This window comes from Doryrhamphus excisus, linkage group LG8 (genome assembly GCF_037039965.1).
Source record: "Doryrhamphus excisus strain RoL-2023G ecotype Guam linkage group LG8, RoL_Dexc_Guam_v1.1, whole genome shotgun sequence".
NCBI lineage: Eukaryota > Metazoa > Chordata > Actinopteri > Syngnathiformes > Syngnathidae > Doryrhamphus > Doryrhamphus excisus.
In genome coordinates this window covers 13,161,010-13,178,840 of record NC_136364.1, presented here as the reverse complement: position 1 = coordinate 13,178,840, position 17,831 = coordinate 13,161,010, and the positions used below count along the sequence as shown (strand labels likewise).

The window sequence follows — 17,831 nt, the reverse complement described above, 5'->3', positions numbered from 1 at the left end:
GTGGCAGCGGGACACCACACAGACAGCACCTTCCCGTTTTGCCGTGTGTTCTTTAATTCAATAGTGTTTCTCACATCAATAACAATAACCCAAAACGGAGACGCAAAAAGTTTAAAGTGCCAGTTTTGATGAAGACGAAAAACGACAGAACAGGAAGACGGTGTCTGTGTTGTCTCGCTGCCACATGTATCTTTGAGTTCACAATCACGCCTGAATGCAAACCTTCAATGTCGATTTATCCCTTTCATTCGTCATTTAAGCGCTTTTAGAACTGTTTAATGCATGTAAAACTATAAAATGCATGTTTCTATAGTTTTACGCGAATTATTTTATACCTGTGAAACGTTTTAGACACTAAATAACAATTCTATGCTAACCGCAAAATGTAAACAGGCTAAATTCGGGTGTTAATTTGCCACGTTAAGTGAAATCTTGCTAGCCGGGGTCCAACTGTTCCTCCTTGTAAATGTATCTGGGAGACAAATGATTAATACCAAAATAACTCCAAATGACCTGTTGTTGAAATTACTTCCGAGCCACAAGCCTCGATAAAAGCTAAACTGATGGCACAACAGGTAACAAAATGGCGCTGCCGTAACTGCCATGATGTGTGAAAATGGCATTCATATCTTAAATAGCTTTTTGTCATCAAGTGTTTACCACATTTTGTGTGTCATTTCCAGCTATATATAAGCCAGTTCAAGGTTGTGAATCATTTGGAGCTTGTGGAAAGAAAGAGCTGATTAACAACAGTGCTTTGGTACTTTAGTTTCCCAATGTTAACTTGTATTATGTTGCATTTGAGTGCGTGTGATCATGTTTCAATGAATGAATGAAATGTTGACTAGCATACAGACCGGCTCTTCGTCCTACGCCGACCCGAGGTGGCTGAATTTACTTTGAATTTAGTGTCTTTGTGCGACACCATCGTCTGACTGGTTCAGGGTTGGCTCTCCAGCTCAGTGCGGTGATAAGATACAAAAACACAACTATTGTCATTCATTTCCCTTTTAGTAATAATCTAAATATTGTTGCAATGAATTCAGAAGAGCTTGACTGCTGCTATTATTAGAGTGTTAAAGCCTTAACTGTACATTTGTGAATACTTTTGTCTTCTGGTCCTTTAAAGTGACAGTATCACCATTCAATGTAGCATACTTGAACATACAAGCAGCTTGAGAGCTGTTGCAGTGTTTATTATTCTTTGTTTTGTCAAAATGCTCCCGTAGAAATGTGCAACCATCCTCCCGTCATAAGCAGCATTCGGCCCGGTTCGAGGAAATAACTCAGGAAGAGTCTTTGAAGTCACACTTGTAGCCTTTTCTTTCTTCAGTTTGCACATTGTTTGTTTTTCGCTTCTGAGCAGACAACAGCTTAGCCTCCAGGTACTTCGAGGTGCAGCATATATGAAGAATGTGTGTTTTATTAGAGGCGTGTCATCCATTTCTGCTTTTGCGTCCCTGCTTGCCTTCGGAAAGGAGTGATGACAGTGTGTCATTCTTATTGTTTAGTGAATCGCACACAGGCATATATACCAAATTGTGCTCTGATGCTGTCACTCTAAAGGAGCTGGTTGTTGTAGAACAGAAAAGGAATGCTGTTTTTCTCATTTTACATTCCTTTTTGGTCCAAAGGTTTTGTTTACTCATGTGGATAATTCTCATAAGTGCACAGTGCCATTTGTGTTGAGATTGTTTGTAGACGGAGGCCTTTTGTTTTGAAAGTGTCTTAGGTGTGTGCGCGCTGCAGGAGCTTCATCTGCTGCTCAGCCCAGAGAGAACAACCATTACCAAATGTTTAGCTTTCCCCCTCCTTTGTGTGTGCAAGATGAGGTCATAGCTATTTTGGCCACAAGAGGGAGCTGTTCAACCAATTAGAAATGAAGCATCCATTAACTTCATTCATTGTTTTAAAGCTCATATCAATTTGGAGGAATGCACAGTGCTGTTAATAAAAATGTAAGCAGTAGCTGTTGTCTTTTTTAGATTCATAACCTATTTAAGTGGGCACCGTTTATGTCTCAGTTGCTTTTTATGTTCAGTATTGGAAGCTACGTACTGTCCAATTTGCCATGCATTGAATGCGATTTGTTCCAAATGACAGCCGGATTACACTGTGAAGAAATCATCAGCTGAAGTTCACCAGGAGGCCAAAAAGCAGCAAAGTACAATGTAAGTACTGTACCGTAATTCCTCCTCTATCGCGGTTAATTGGTTCCAGGTGAAGTGGCTTTCCTCGAAGCAGAATTTCATATTTTCATAGTTTACGAGGTTTAACATTAAAGTCCCTACATATGCTTATAGTCGCCTTTACACTCAGACTACCGAGTAAGAGTGAATAGGCAGCTTCTAAGCCGTTTGTCTTACTATACCTGAACACTGTTACCACCTTTTCAGTAAGAAAAATCGCAATTGGCTGTCATAGAAGTCGGGAGACGTCTAATTTGCATATAATTTGTTGTAAAAATGCTGTAGGAAAATTACCTTAATTACGTTAAAAACTACAAATAAAATCGATTCATTTAAAATGAGCTATAGTTTCATCAAAATTTAAACTTCTCAAAGGTCAACCAATCACACGTCGATCTATTTATCTCGCTCCTTTTATTCAAAGCAGCAAGAAGCAGACATGACTTGCAAAACAGGTTGCGGGCGGTGCATCTTGATGTTTGGACACTCCCTTTAGCCAAACAGCAACCTCAATGGAGCCAAACGATGACCCCTGCTGGTCGCCAGATGCTACTGCAACCCTGGTGTACGGTCTATCCAGGAGACGCTTGTTGTCTGGGGAGGTTGGGTGCACATTTGGCTGTACATGTCCAGGTTGGTTCAACCCATCTGCAGAGTCCCACCCCCCCTCTTTGCAGACGCAGACTTGAGGAAGTCCAGTGCACCCAGCAGACTAAGACCCGGAGAGGAGGTAAAGTTTTTTTTCTACCAAATAGTACCAATAGTATGTCTATTATTGTGTAGAGAATACTGAGAGGTGTTTGTAATATGTTGGTATTAGAAACAGCTCTCACTATGATGCGGTGCAATTGTACAGCACTACAATAATAAACATATTATTCATTTAATATTTTATGTGTTACATCTAATCAAACTGTGTCCCTAATGAAGTGTACAAAGCTTTATGTTGTTTTACTTCCTTTTGGAGGGACAGTGTTTTTATACTTTGATAACATATGTGACCATTTTGTATTGTATTGTATTGTTGCTATAAGTACCGTAGTAAGGTGGAATATGTTTCCTTGTAAGACGGACATCCGAGCATTGAAATATTCTTGCAGGTGAGTGTAAATATTTGCAGCAGGTAAAACGGCTTAAAAATAGATCAGAAAGATGAAGTTACTTTCACGTCTTAGCACAAATGTAATATTTTTTTTCATCATTTATCATTGATGATGATGATCACAACTATCCTTCAAAAAAGTTTAAAAAATGTAAGATTTAGGAATAAATAAATACATTGAAATGTTCATATAATAGATATGTATAGTATTGTTACGAAGCAAATCATATCATCCAATAGGAAGAAATAATGAATGAAACATGAATAATATTCATATGAAGACATATAATATAATGACCTTGTGTTCTTATAAGTTAATTTTTAGCATAAGAACAAAATGATGAATACAATGGAGTGAAATCTTCATCTCCTGCGTTCTGCCCGTCAGTCCTACCAGCTGCATATTCTCTCTAAGCACATCTACCAACCCCATCTTTGGTCCTTCTCACCTGGCCAAACCATCTCCATCTGGCCTCTCTGACCTTCTCCACCCGACCTCCAACCTCTCATCCTCTCCTGTCTAATCCCGTCCATCCTACTCACTGCCAATTAAAATCTGTTTCTCTTCACGTTTGCTGTTCCTCTTTTGTCACAAAGGACCCCTGACACTCTTCTCCATCCAGGTCAGCTTGTAGTCATTTTGTGTACATACATAAATAGAAATATAGATAAATATAATAAATAAATACTTTCCCTCAGGTGAAAGAAAACAGAAAAATCTTGATCCTAAGAAAAAATAAAACATGTGACGCTCTTTGCTTTTACAGGAGTGACCCCCGCGCCCCCGCTTCCTGGGCTGGTATTTGCACATCTGCCCCCCCTCCCCCTCCCAGGAAGAGGAAGCAGGGCGACAATGATCGACCTGAGCTACTTGACGGAGGAGGAGCAGGGGCTCATCATGACGGTGCTGAGGAGGGACGCCCAACTCAAAAAGGCAGAGGAGCAGAGAGTCAGGTAGGATGAAAAATACAGCAAGAACATACAGGAACATACAGGAACATGCAGGAACATACAAGAACAAACAGGAACATACGAGAACATAGAGGAACATACAAGAACATACAAGAAAACAGAGGGACATACAAGAACATGCAGGAACATACGAGAACATAGAGGAACATGCAGGAACATACGAGAACATAGAAGAACATACAGGAACATGCAAGAACATAAGGGAACATACAAGAACATGCAGGAACATACCGGAACATACCGGAACATACAAGAAAATACGAGAACATCCAAGAACATACAGTAACACACTGGTTTAGACCAACATGAACCCAGTCTGCCCCTAAGAGAATAACATAATGGGCACCTGGCGGCTGGGAAGTTAAGAAGACCTGAAGTCATGGACACGTTGGGGAGGATTTGAAGGTGGTTGGTCATTTAGAAAGGATGCCACACCTTCCTGCAGACGAGCGGCACATTTTCATTCAGCAAATATTTGACCTTGACACCGCCTTAGCAGGGACAGAAGAATGTCCAATATTAGCTTAAAAGAGTCAATCAGATGCCCATCCGATTGGCTTGCGTTCAAAGACACCACGTAATTGAAGTTGCATTCAAGGCTTTGGAGTGGACACTCCTCCCTCCTTTATAGAGGATACATGAATTTCTGCAATATAGGAGTCCACGTTATTACATGGAATATTTTTGTAGTTGGAGCATAGAAAACCTGTTTATAAGGGTTTTTAACATTATTAGAGCCTCGTAGACATGAAATAACAACCCTATAGTCACCTTTGCACTCCCATTATTCATTGTTTACAACACATTGTGCTCACTAGCAAGCCGACAAATTACTCAGATAGCGATCAAACCAGTTAGCCTCCAATTTATTGGTTCTAAACTTAGGGAGCCAAAAACATACCACTTCCACATTGAATGGGAGAACATTTTTCCACTCTCTCATGTCATGCACGCCATGGCTGACTTCACGACTTCATGCAGTAATGTAATGTAATGTAAGGTAATGTAAGGAAAGGTAGCGTAAGGTAAGGTAAGGTGAGGTAAGGTAATGCCAGGTAAGGTAATGTAAGGTGAACACACAGAAAAGAGGATTGTGGATGATGGTAAAGTTCGCAAAAGAGTTTTAATCCTGTGATTCAGAACCAGACAAACATTATTCCAAATGGGGTGAAAGTCTCCTCCAGGAAAGGTTGAAATCCTCGGAAGAAGATCTGTGTAAGAACGTGTACAAACAATGTGCCTCTCATCAGCAGCTAAGTGGGGGCGTTTGGCCCAACTTGTTGACTCAAAGGCTGCTGTGTGTCCAAGCGTCGTCTGTAACAGGATTAAGACGATGTCCCATAAAAGCTCACATGACAAGCATCTTTGTTGATTTGATTTGACCTTGATAGGGTTGTTAGCCTCTCTCTACAGCCGCATCATGTGCTGATTCTTATTCAATCGCAACACAAGCAGCCGTGGGGGCCACATGCTGAAGAACTAACTCACTTATTCCGCTACCGTATTTTCCAAAAACACCATTATGTTTGTTTGTCATGATATTATTATATTATATCAAAAAACATCTTTCCTAACTCATTCCACCCTTTGACTTTGTCAAAAGCCGTCCCTCGCGGTAGCGGACATTTTGGAGGGTTTGGGCTGATACTTCAAGTCATACAGAATATTGTGTTCTTGGGCTATATCGACGTTTACAAAGATTAGATGCTCATCTTCGTAAGAAACAAAAGCAAAACAAAAACAAAACCTTTTTTTGTTCTTTAGTAATCAGCAGCAGTAGTAGTGAGTGAAGTGCCTTGCTCAAGGACACAATGACAGTGACCGGGTGGAGGGAGTGAGGATGGAACCTTCGGTTTCAGGACGACCTGCTCAAAGAGCAAAGTTGTCCTTTGATGCAAAGCAAATAGTAAACGTATAAAAGCAGGCGATAAAAGCAATGTGTGTCCTCTCGTATTATTGGTGGTTCCCATCGTTGTTCCCACGTATCCTTCAGGAAACTGGAGAGCATCGTGAGCGAAGGTTCATCGCCCTCAGACTCCAAGCTTAAGTACCTGACGGGCGAGTGGTTCTACGAGGCCAAGTCCCGCAGACACAGGGACAAGATCCACGGCTCGGAGATCATCCTGGCCTCCATGAAGCAGACCAGAGCTTTCGGTGTGTGTGTGTGTGTTCAGTCTGCAAACAGAAAGCATTTTGATATGCCATCTGTGTTTTCTGTCAAAGAGGGATCTTTTCGAGGTGAAGGACTCAAAGCGGCCAGCAGTCGGAGTTCCGACTTGTGTGCTCCACCAAAACCTGCCAGATATTTGGATGTGACATCACCGCAGGAGCTAAGGTACACGTTTATCTGACCCGACATCCTGTATGATCATGTAGTCCTTACAGTCCTTACAATCTGGTGGGCTCCTTTTCTATGACGCCTCCAACGCACACATGACCAAAATGCTTCTTTATGATTTCCTTCGTCAGGCTCAGATGTTCCAAAGAGTTTTGGCCATGCATAAAAGGAGTAAAAATAATATTTCACCAGAATAAAAATTGTAATTTTCAAGAAAAAACAAATTATTTTGTTACAAAAGTTGTCATCATTTTCTTAGAATAAAGTTGTAATAATAATAATAAAGTGTTTATTAGAGCCAATGAAGGAGGAAGCCATATGGAAGTGACTAGCAGGAGACAAGAAGCAGGCCATCCCTCATGGAGATCTTGCAACACCTCCAACACTCACAATGTTTGCTCATCTTCAAGCTTTGTTCCCACACTGCCTGGGTGTGTGTGTTGGTGTGTGTGTCGGTGTGTGTGTCGTCTTGTGACTTGTGTAAACAAAGGTGGTGCCAACAAGGAACATGTCAGTTCCAGCAGGCTTCCCGTGGTTTATGTTTTGTCTTTAACAAAGTAATTGCCCTGAATGAGACGTGGCCTCTCCGACAGGGCTAATTCCGGGCTTGGAATTCCATGAAATGTTTTGTGGATTCTAATTTTGATTGTCTAATTTAATAAATATAGTTGATTTGTTGAGGAATGTGTTGGTCGGGACTCTCCATCTGCGTTCGTGGTCTAAGGCGAATGGCAGACAAGGCAAGTTGAAGACATCTTCAACATGCTCTTGTAACACAAAGTCAATGTTTGGTTTTTCCTTGTGCAAATACTCCCCAACCATGCATTTGACATGATCATGCCTGTCCTGCAGGCTTTATATTTGCCCTCAAGTCCAAGTCCCTGCAGGTAACAAGACAGAGGACAACAATCACAAGGATAATTCACTTTTGTTAAAAAGTATTGTTTTTATACTGTATACATTATATAATCCTCACAGTTCAATTTATTCCTTCAGCACAGGATAAGCAGGGTACTGCAAGCGCCTCCCGTAAGACATTCCTGGCTATTTTATCGTCCAATTAGCATCAGTAATGATGTCACACTTAACATGAAAGACATCATGCAGGTGGTAGAAAGTCCTGGTGTATAAATACATGTTACTGTAGTATTAGCGACACAGGGACAGACACAATCTGGGCAGGCGCCATGATCCAACTGAGTGCACTAACTGAGTGCACTCAGACAGTAAGCAGGGCTTGCACACAAAGCCAAGAGAGACGTTTGCAGCATCCCTATCTTAGATTTCTGCCCTGTTTTTGATCAGGAAATGTGCAAATTCAGCCATTTTTACTGAAGAAAGTCTTAAACGATTGGAAATGTACAGAAAATATTGAATTTTATATATAAATATGAATATTTGACTAAACTTCCACCTGTCGAATGTCATATTCTATTTCCTTGCAGTAATGCAGACGAAGAGGACTTCAAATCAGCAGGCCGCTCTCCAAGAACGGTAGGCATCCTCGTTACCCAATTGGTCGTTTTTGTAGCGTTGCTACGTCATTTCCGACTTGTTGCTGTGATTACCCCCAAGATGAGACACAACCCTTTCAACAGCGAGTCTCTTAATGTTTTCGAGCCCACTGAAGATGCTCACATCCACTCACAGAGTCAAGAGCCAGAGACAGGTAAGGCTAACAGAAAATATTTCAAACTCTTTAAGCAGCAAGCAAACCCTTCTTTCTTCACTCTTATTCTTATTGTGTGTGTGTGTGTATATATATATATATATATATATATATATATATATATATATATATATATGATTTAAGTATCAGCAGTCAGACATCCTATACACCCCATACATCCTATACAGCTGACCCCTGCACATCCACACACTAACCTGGTGCAGCAGGTCTTGTCATAGTTGTCGTTGGAACCGTTTATTCTCTGCATTGCATTGAGATGAATGCTGATGACCAACAGAAACACGATGTGAACTGTGGGAAGCCGACGTCTTTGGAGACCTCTTTGGATTGCTTTATTTTGGCATCGAAACAGGAGTTCAGGACATTCAGCGAGAGAATCTCCCATTCCATTAAAACCAATACAGACCATACAGTAAAGGATCTTTGAGTCAGGTTTTCCCAGTAGATTAAAGCTCTACTTTGTCATGCTCATCAAAGATCCTCTCTGCCACTGCATCACTCTGCTGGTTTTAGTCTACAAAAGACACAAGGCAAAGATCTCCTAGATGAGTTATCTGCTCTTTCTTTTGAAAGTTTGAAGTCAAGTTGCAGGCCGGCCGGATTTGGCCAGCGGGCCATCAGTTGAATACAGCAGAAGTGTAAGTTAACCAATGTGGTATTTTACTGACCTCTCAGAGCCTGCCTCCTCCCTGAAGTATGGACAACCAAGTGGGAGCAGTCAGACCTCCACCTCCACCACGTCAGACGGCTCCTTTGCAGGATTCAAGCCAGTGCCTAAAAGGAGGACATTTGCCTCAAAGCGGAACACCAGCCAGTCAGACAGCAGCGGCGTAGCCCTGGACCCTCAGGTGGGCTCAGTGGGGATCATCCCCGCCTCGAGGCAGAGCTTCTACCGGGGCTCAAGTGGAAGCTCCAACCAGTCCAATCTGAGGGGTCAAAAAATGGAATCTACGGCGATGGCCCTACCGCTCCATTCTGACGGGATCTCCCAGGAGCCCCCGTGTGCCGTGTCTCAGGTTATGTCTCATTCCAGTCTGGAGGGAGACAAAAAGCCATCTTCCCTAAATGTTGACAGGTGAGTAGAAACCTCAAAGAAGCCTTCTTCTTCAGGCTTCTGAGGGCCTGAAATCGCCCGCTGGTTAGATCTTATGGCCAGCAGCATACAGTATGTTGCTAGGACAGCCTTACAAGATATGTACCCTTTCAGAACATTCCCAAGAAACGACGAATCACTCAACACGGAAACTGCACAGACAACCAAAATCAATTTAACCCAACGAGATCAGTCGGATCACGCCACTGGAAGCATCCTGCATCCAGAGACTGGAGGCGGCGTGTTGACAGCAAAGGAGGAACAAGAGTGGAGTTTACCTCGAAGTATTGTGGGTACGTTCACCACAAAGAAGTTGAACGTTTTTGTAATTGTAAAGTTTTTTGGGCCTCCATTTTCTACCATTTATAAATAAACGGTACTTGTGTGTTCCGGGGGAAGTTCTAGGGAAGTTGGAGCCCATCCCAGTTGGCTTTGGGCGAGGGGAGGGTAGACCCTGGACTGGTCGCCAATCAGTCACAGGGCACATACAATCCAAACTGTAGCAAAGGCTGAAGCAAAGTCCAGGGCATCTGCTGGCCTCTTTCAGCTGTGATTCTAGGTGCCCGAACCTGATGGAGGGTCCTTCAGTTAAATTTAAATCAATCCACAGTCTTCACCAGTTAAAGAACATGCAAGATGGAGCCAGCCTCTCGCCCAAAGTCAACAGGAAGGAGTCGGAATTTAGTGGATAGGTAACTGAAAACTTCCTACTGTATTTGAACTGACACTGCACAACATTGTAGGTGGCGATCCTCCAATATCATACGATATCAACTACACCGAGTCGTCCGAGCAGAAAGTCCAAAAGCGATCACATCAGAAACATGCTTTCAAGTTGACTACGCAGACCTCCAGTCCCACTGGCAATGATGAGGACTCCATTGCAAAGGTGCTGGACTGGTTCACCCGCAGCACTGACAGCATCAACTGGCTGGATGCCATAGAAGGGACGGAGGTTTCAAAGAGTCACTCTGGAAGACACTATGAAATGGACGCATCGGGAACTGAGACAATAAACAGAGAGGATGGAAGTGGTGGAAATATCCAGGAGAAGCAGACGAAGATGCTGTCAGTGCAAGAACAAGATTTGGGGCCAAAGGATGCTTTGGATGGGATCGTGAAAAATGACACCGAAAGCCAAACACACCAAAAAATCCTCAACAAATACCCCTACAACATGACATCCACGATCCCAGGAGGAAAGGATGAATCAGGAATCTTCACCGGAAAGGTAACTTATGCCAGAAACGGAGAGGATGAGCTGAAATATTTAAGCGACAACCAGAACACAAAGGAGTTCGATCCACATGTTGATAGTTTAACATTAGAGAAGGGTTCAGACGTACAATTGTTATGTGTCGAGCACCTAACGCCACAATCACAATCACCTCTGCAATCCAGTCCAAAGCCGAAAGGGCTCACTTCAGTCCAAACATACCCACAAGTGGACACCAGTTACCAGTCCAGAGATCCTGCCACAGACGAAGTCCTGCCATTGTTAATCCACACTCAACTTGTTGACCCAGACTCTGAAAAGTTGTTGAGAACAATCCAGCCTGCAGACTTGAAGACCCATGGGAGCAATGTTGAGACGTTCACTACAACACAGAGACATCCAGGCCAAGACTTGATGGCGAGACACAGTAAGGATCCATCAAGCATGTCTGCCAAAATAAATGACCAAGCTGACAGTCCTCATTCCCAAAGACAAAACCCTGTCCAGGAAGAAAGCACCACAAAGAAGATCAGTCAGCTCAAATATTTCTGGGAGCAGGAGAGAACCAAGCCTGTGGTCCATGGCGGGAGACCTAAAGCGGCTCGGGGTGCAAAACTGAATAAAAAATTCTCCAAATCAGAGTTGGACTTGAGGGCCGTTAGCAACAATTCAGGCAGCGATGGGGAAGACTGTGAAAGAAACCATTTGAATCCGAGGTTGGAAAGAATGTCCCCAACACTTGGGAAAAGCCGGGAACACTTTAACAGCTTGCTGGAGTTCTGGGATGATGCTACAACTGACTCCAAGTATTTTGACAAACCCAAAAGCCCCACTAAACAACTGAATATTCAGCGTACACGTCAGGACTTGCAGAATTCCGAACCTGAGTCCTTTACTCCTGGTAAAACATCTCATCATAGACGGATGAATGATGCCACAAAAATCCTTCCCGGTCCTCAGGTAGCTGAGCTGAGTGCCTCAAAAGGACCCGAGGAGAAAGCCACCAAAGCACCGACGTCTCCGACGAAGGAGGCTCGTTCTCCAAAGAGACGCAAAGACAGCTTCAGCCATTCCAGCGGTCGTGGAGGGTCCATGCGTCGAGCCTCCAGCATGTTCACACTCATCGATCCAGAGCCAAGTTCTGGTCAGCTGAAGATAGACATCAGCCCTGTCCACTCCCACAGCAGGAAAGGATATCAGTACAAGAGGCAAGCTTCAGAAGGAAATGAGACCCCCCTCGCTAGAGCCTTTGTTCCCAGAGACTACCGCCACTACTTGGGGATAGTCGATGAACCGAGCATCAACTCCACCCGGAAGGAGGAGGTTTCCAAGGCCTTGGGTGGGCCTGCGAGGACCAGCACCCCTGTGGGATCAGGGGAAAGACACTTCAAGAGAACTACCAAGATGAGTCCGCGTCATCTGTGGACAAATAACAGCACAGACGCTGATCCAGAGACTTCTGGAAGCAGCCCATCTGAATCCCGGTCCAACTTGAGGAAAACGTCCAACCGTAAGTAGACATTTTTAGTAAACTTGACTAGATGCCTTTGAAAGACGGCAGGGAAATAGTTAGACTTTTGATGGGATGGGGGAATATCTCTCTGAATGTCCTTTTCTTCCTGTTTCCATGCCAATATCGTATCGCTCAATATGCTGCCCAAGGGAGACGGAATCAACTGTCAATTCCGCACATTCAACACAATTCAAAAGAAATTATTATTCATATTAATCCATCACTATCTAATATTTTTACCAATGGTATTTGTTGGTTCCATCACCATTCATCTCAATAGAGACTGGCCCATTAGAACAACAACTGTTATACAAGTAAGTCATTGCTCTAACAGCTTTGTGTTTGTATTCTGGACATCAGACTGTATCCTTGACATATCCAGACATCCGTGTCTGTATTATCTTTATTTGCTGAGCTTAGTCTTTGGCTACACTTTTTTTTTTGCACGTGTTTAGTTTGTGGGCCAGGAACGTTCTAACATCTGACACAGCAGTGATACTAACAATTTGCTTTTTTTACGCTATTTGTTGTGGAATTGATTGTTGATTCATCACATCGTGAAGCAATCGCTGCAGCGAGGGATGTGTACCGAAGCTCGCTATCATAATGGCACCGTAATGCCAACGTAAACGGTAGTAACCGGACGGGAAAACTCAGTAGCTATCGGTGCCTCATTTTGGTGTTCATGCAGACTCGTGCTTGAAGGTGATATGGTGCCGCTACACCGTATTGTCAGTAACTCTGACGCTCTTTTGCAACTTTATTGACCTTAACACACCAACAGCAGTGCATTCACAGATTCTCCCATCTCATTAAAATATTTCAACATAACAGTGGATGTTAACATAACTTGATGCAACAACCATTATGTCTTTTATGTATTTCTATCAATTGTTAGGTAGAAATTATGACGACGACCAAAATCCTGTGAGGAAAGCGTTGCTGCGAGCAGAAGCCCGACCTAAACATCTGGCTAAGAGTATGGAGGACCTCACCGCATCCTCGTCCCAAAGTGAGCATCACCTCTGATTCCTTTTTTTCTTTCTATCAAATAACTTGTGATGATCTTTTGCGTCTTCTCTGGTAGGGCAAGAGAGACGACAAGATCCAAATGTTGACATGAGACAAACCAGCAATGGTAACAATCCGAATACTTAGACCAGTACTATGAACAAGTGCTTGTGCCCACTTCCTGTTTCAGATCATCAAACAAACTTAAGTATTCGTCAATGGCAGCACAACCGTTAAAACATAACTCAGATGAATTGAGATCTTTCAGTCTAGAAACGGTTCTAAAGCCAGTTCTAAAGCTGGGAAGTTGACCGCCATTATCCACAAACGGCAAAAACATGGAGCAGATTGCGGCGACAACTTGTCCAAGAGGTCACAAAAGACCCCACAACAACAACAACATCCAAAGATGCTGGATTCATTTGCCTCGGTTCAGGTCAATGTTCACGACTCCACCATAAGAAAGTCATCTTCTAAAGACTACATTTTGTGTTCAGTCGTGTTGGCAATGACAAATATTTATATTATTGTTGACCTGAAATATTTAAATGTAGTAAAAATGCTCCAAAATAACAAATCAGGAAGGGGGCCAATACTTTTTCACACCGCTGTATGCTGGATTGTTTTTCTCTTATGCTTTGAATTGCCTTAGCGGCCATCCCATTCCCTTCCTCAACCTTGTTCTCCAATCCGGAGAACCTGAAGAAGATGAGCAAATCGGTTCCATCATTCTTGCAGAAGGAGGTACAAATTTAGGTCTCTTGATGCACTGTCCCATAGGCCACAGCATGATGCTGCACATACCCCCCGCTCCCCCAACCCGCCCCCCTGCATGTGTACTGTGTGTTGTAGGATGACAACAACATCTACGAGGACGTTTTCCTCCAAGGAAGAGACATAATGGACTTCTCTGACATGGCCTCTGTCTCGTCTGTATGTTAACTCACAGCTGCACGAACGCCTCACACGCTGACCGCTTATTAACCACTTGCTTGCCAACAATAAATATAACATTGGAATTAAACATAATTACCACGAGAGTCACGACTGCAACCGCGTTCCCTTCCACTGGCAGTTGAGCGGAAGCGTGACGACCGTGGACAGCAGCGACTTTGGCAACGTGGAGGTTCAAGGGAACATCCAGTTCTCCATCAACTATGTGAACAAGCTGGGGGAGTTCCACATCTTTGTGGCCGAGTGCCGAGACCTGGCGTCCGTCAACCCCAAGAGAGGGCACTCGGACCCGTGAGTATCTGATCTGGTTTTTTAAATTTACTGTATGTACTGTCAGTAATGGGATGTGTCATTTGGTTTATTAAATGAGACGTGAAATACCACGTATTACCAAATATAGCAGACATAATCATAAAAAATAAGACATTTTAGGCATAAATAAGACATACTGAACTTCCTGCGGTGGCCGTTGTTCACCAATGTTACTAACACCAAGTGACCAGTGTGGAAGACTACTGTTATGCTGGTGTTTGTGGTTGATGATGAGGCACTGTGAAGCCCACTCGCTTTATACGGAAGCACCAGGGGTGTCACTCGGTTCTGGGGGGGTTCTGTCCCACTTTTGGACAGATTTAGTAGAGATACTCAGCTGTGTTAGGCCACCATTAAATTTACACAAGTACACACAATCTACACTGCAAAACCAGTGGACAGTGATCAATGATATAATAATCATTATTATATTATTAATTAGCCTATTATTATTATTACTATCATTATTATTCTTCTGATTGTTACTACTACTAGTAGTAGTAGTAGTAGGCTAGTATTAGCCTGCTTATTAGCTTATTATTAGCCTGTTTTTGCCGTATTATATGAAAATTGTCAGATTTTTTTTGTAAAAAAAATCAATAACAAATAAAAAAAATCAATTAAAATTACCAAATTATTTAGGAGGGCTTACAAACATTTTAGGGGGCCTGCTTTTGCTCTATTATATAAAATTTGTCAGAGATTTGTTTTGTAAAAAAAAACCAAAATCTATAAAAAATAAACAAAAACAAAATCAATAACAAATAAAAAAATCAATACAAATATCAAATTATTTAGGAGGGCTTACAAACATTTTAGGGGTCCTGCTTTTGCCCTATTATATGAAATTTGGCAGAGATTTTTTTGTTAAAAAAAATCAATAAAAAAAAAAACATCAATAAAAATATCAAATTATTTAGGGGGGCTTAAGAACAACTGAAGCCCCCCAAAATAGGCCTAATGATGCCACTGGGAAGCACACAACGCAATTTTATTTTTTTTATGAATTTTAGCTCCTAACTAATTGATTGTGGCTGGTTTTTCTAGTTATGTCAAAAGCTACCTTATGCCGGACAAGGTTCGCCTCGGGAAAAGGAAAACGTCGGTGAAGAAGAAGACACTTCATCCAACTTTTAATGAGACCCTCAGGGTAAGTGTACAGATGCCACACACACACTTTCCCACAAGTTACCGTTTATTTACGTTTATTCACGTTTATTCACGTTTCTGTGTCTCCAGTATCGAGTCGACATGAACTATCTCAGGACGCAGATGCTGGTTCTCTCCGTTTGGCATAACGACACATTTGGTAGAAACAGCTTCTTGGGCGAGGTGGACGTGGACCTTTCCAAATGGAACGTTGACCACACCCAGATGAACTGCTTAGCCCTGAAAGCCAGGGTAGGACACGCACACGCACACTAAAGCGTCAGTTATTTCCTCTTATAGAGCCATTTAAAGCCACCATTACAACACATTGATGAAACCGATGTAGGACTCGTATTTATGGTGTTGATCCCAACATGAGGGATTCTAGTTAATACTGCCTTCTACTCAGTTGCATGGTGTTATACTGCAGTTTAGTTTGATCGAGCAACAATGTCACATGCACCTGATTGTTCTTTTAGACTCCGCCCACTCTGCCGCTGTCAAGTGGTCAAGGAGAGATGAGACTTGCCATCCGTTTCCTGCCAAAGGCCAACTTCACTGAAGGTCTTCATTCTCTTTCACACACACGATACGTTTAAAACGTGTCGGCAAAGTTTAGAAATCCTAAAAAAAAAAACACGGTGTCTCCTCTGAAGGGGTCGCCAAGGATCGTCCAACGGCGGGAGAGATTCACATTTGGGTGAAAGAATGCAAGAAGCTGCCTTTGGTCAGGACAAGCATCGACCCATACGTCAAATGGTATGCACAGCAGTCTTCCCAGCGGATTGTTGACCTAATGTACTAAAAACGAAACTTTTTTGTGTGATTTCAAGCTTCGTGTTGCCGGACACGAGCAAGAAGAGCCGACAAAAGACGCGCGTGCTGAAGAGAACGACAGCGCCCGTGTTTAACCACACCATGGTGTATGACGGCATCCGAGAGATGGACCTCGTGGAGGCCTGCGTGGAGCTCACCGTCTGGGACCGAGACCGGCTTGCCAGCAACCTGCTAGGGGGCCTGAGGCTGGGTGCTGGGACAGGTAGCGGACTACTTGGATACTGTTTTCCACTCCATCCCGCCACAGTCGTTGTACTCTATCATCGTTTTAAACATTTGAGGTGAACTAACTATGAGGGGCGCTAAAGGGCAAAGGTCACCACAGCTTTGTCTGTCTTCAGGTCACAGTTACGGGTCGGCCGTGGACTGGATGGACTCTACTCCTGCTGAGGTGGCGCTGTGGGAGCGCATGGCGGCGTTTCCCAGTGAATGGGCGGAGGACGTGCTGCCCCTGAGAACCCTGACGTCCACCAAAACTGCCTTGAGATGAGTAAAAGTATATCACGCTAGTCATACCGCCTTAGCAACAAGAGCCGAAAAATTATAATAAGCATACTTTAGCATACTACAAACATACACACTGACCATCGCTCTGCTACGTGAACAACCAACCAATGGCCTGGGACTAAATGTCCTCGCCAGAGTTGCTACAATGTCAGGTTGTTTTTTTCCCCAGTCCAGCAATACACTCAATATTCATTCCTCTTTCTTGCTCTCTGGCTCCCCCTGCTGGCCGTCAGGGCCACCTACTGTAAGTCACTGTGGTTCATTCCAAATGATTCCAGAAGATTATCTTCTTATGTGGTCCATTTCTCTTCTTAACCTCACCAGAGGAGAAGAGTGGTTGCAGAGTAAAAAAAACTGTATTGCTGGTTTTATTTTGGGGATAGTTTAATTGTTTTGTTTGTCTATATGTTGATTCCAAAGTTGAAATCAAATAATTACACATGACTTTGAGAAGCGATAAACAGCATGGAGAATAAACTACTTACTAAGATGAACAAAATTTGACTGTTTTTTAAATAAGGGAAAATATTTTTTTATTATGAGGAATTTTACACATGAACAAGATAAACAAGATAGAATCAAAAAACATTTTAAAATAAAGAAAAAATGTACTAAAAAGATTTTTTTGAATCAAGTTAACAATTTATTTGTTACTAAGAGGAATTTAAAAAATGACCAAAAGTTTATTTATACAAACAATGCATAGATGACATGAATTAAAAATGTAATTAAAAATTAATTATAAAATGAATGTAAAAAATGGAATGAGTAGAAGAATTTATACATAAACAGATTTATTTATTAAAGACGAATATCTTTTTTAAATTATTAAATAGAAAAAAATGAAATGATTTAGATTAATCAAAATAACCATCATTTGGATGTAGAAGACAGGCTGCATTGAAGTACTGGAATTCTAAAATATTCTATGTAAGACTTTCACAGTCT

General features: G+C 42.4%; 1 protein-coding gene across 1 annotated transcript; it reads left to right on the top strand.

Annotated features, from left to right (window-relative positions):
* Positions 1-3,709: 3,709 nt before the first annotated feature.
* Positions 3,710-17,539, top strand: sytl2b (synaptotagmin-like 2b). Its single transcript, XM_078792861.1, has 19 exons — positions 3,710-4,245; positions 6,257-6,417; positions 6,487-6,598; positions 8,047-8,095; positions 8,177-8,270; positions 8,967-9,366; positions 9,499-9,677; positions 10,128-12,110; positions 13,012-13,125; positions 13,201-13,251; positions 13,777-13,868; positions 13,977-14,057; positions 14,200-14,369; positions 15,438-15,540; positions 15,630-15,791; positions 16,019-16,103; positions 16,196-16,298; positions 16,373-16,578; positions 16,718-17,539. The coding sequence occupies exons 1-19, from the start codon at positions 4,145-4,147 to the stop codon at positions 16,864-16,866; spliced, it is 4,395 nt and encodes a 1,464-aa protein (XP_078648987.1). The 5' UTR covers positions 3,710-4,144; the 3' UTR covers positions 16,867-17,539.
* The last annotated feature ends 292 nt before the right edge of the window (positions 17,540-17,831 follow it).

What these genes read in the sequence shown, in the direction of transcription:
- sytl2b (XM_078792861.1), top strand. Translation starts at nt 4,145, where the DNA reads ATGATCGACCTGAGCTACTTGACGGAGGAGGAGCAGGGGCTCATCATG. An exon ending in ACATCACCGCAGGAGCTAAG is followed by an intron (nt 6,599 to 8,046) that starts GTACACGTTTAT and finishes ATTTCCTTGCAG; the next exon opens with TAATGCAGACGAAGAGGACT. An exon ending in GAGTCAAGAGCCAGAGACAG is followed by an intron (nt 8,271 to 8,966) that starts GTAAGGCTAACA and finishes CTGACCTCTCAG; the next exon opens with AGCCTGCCTCCTCCCTGAAG.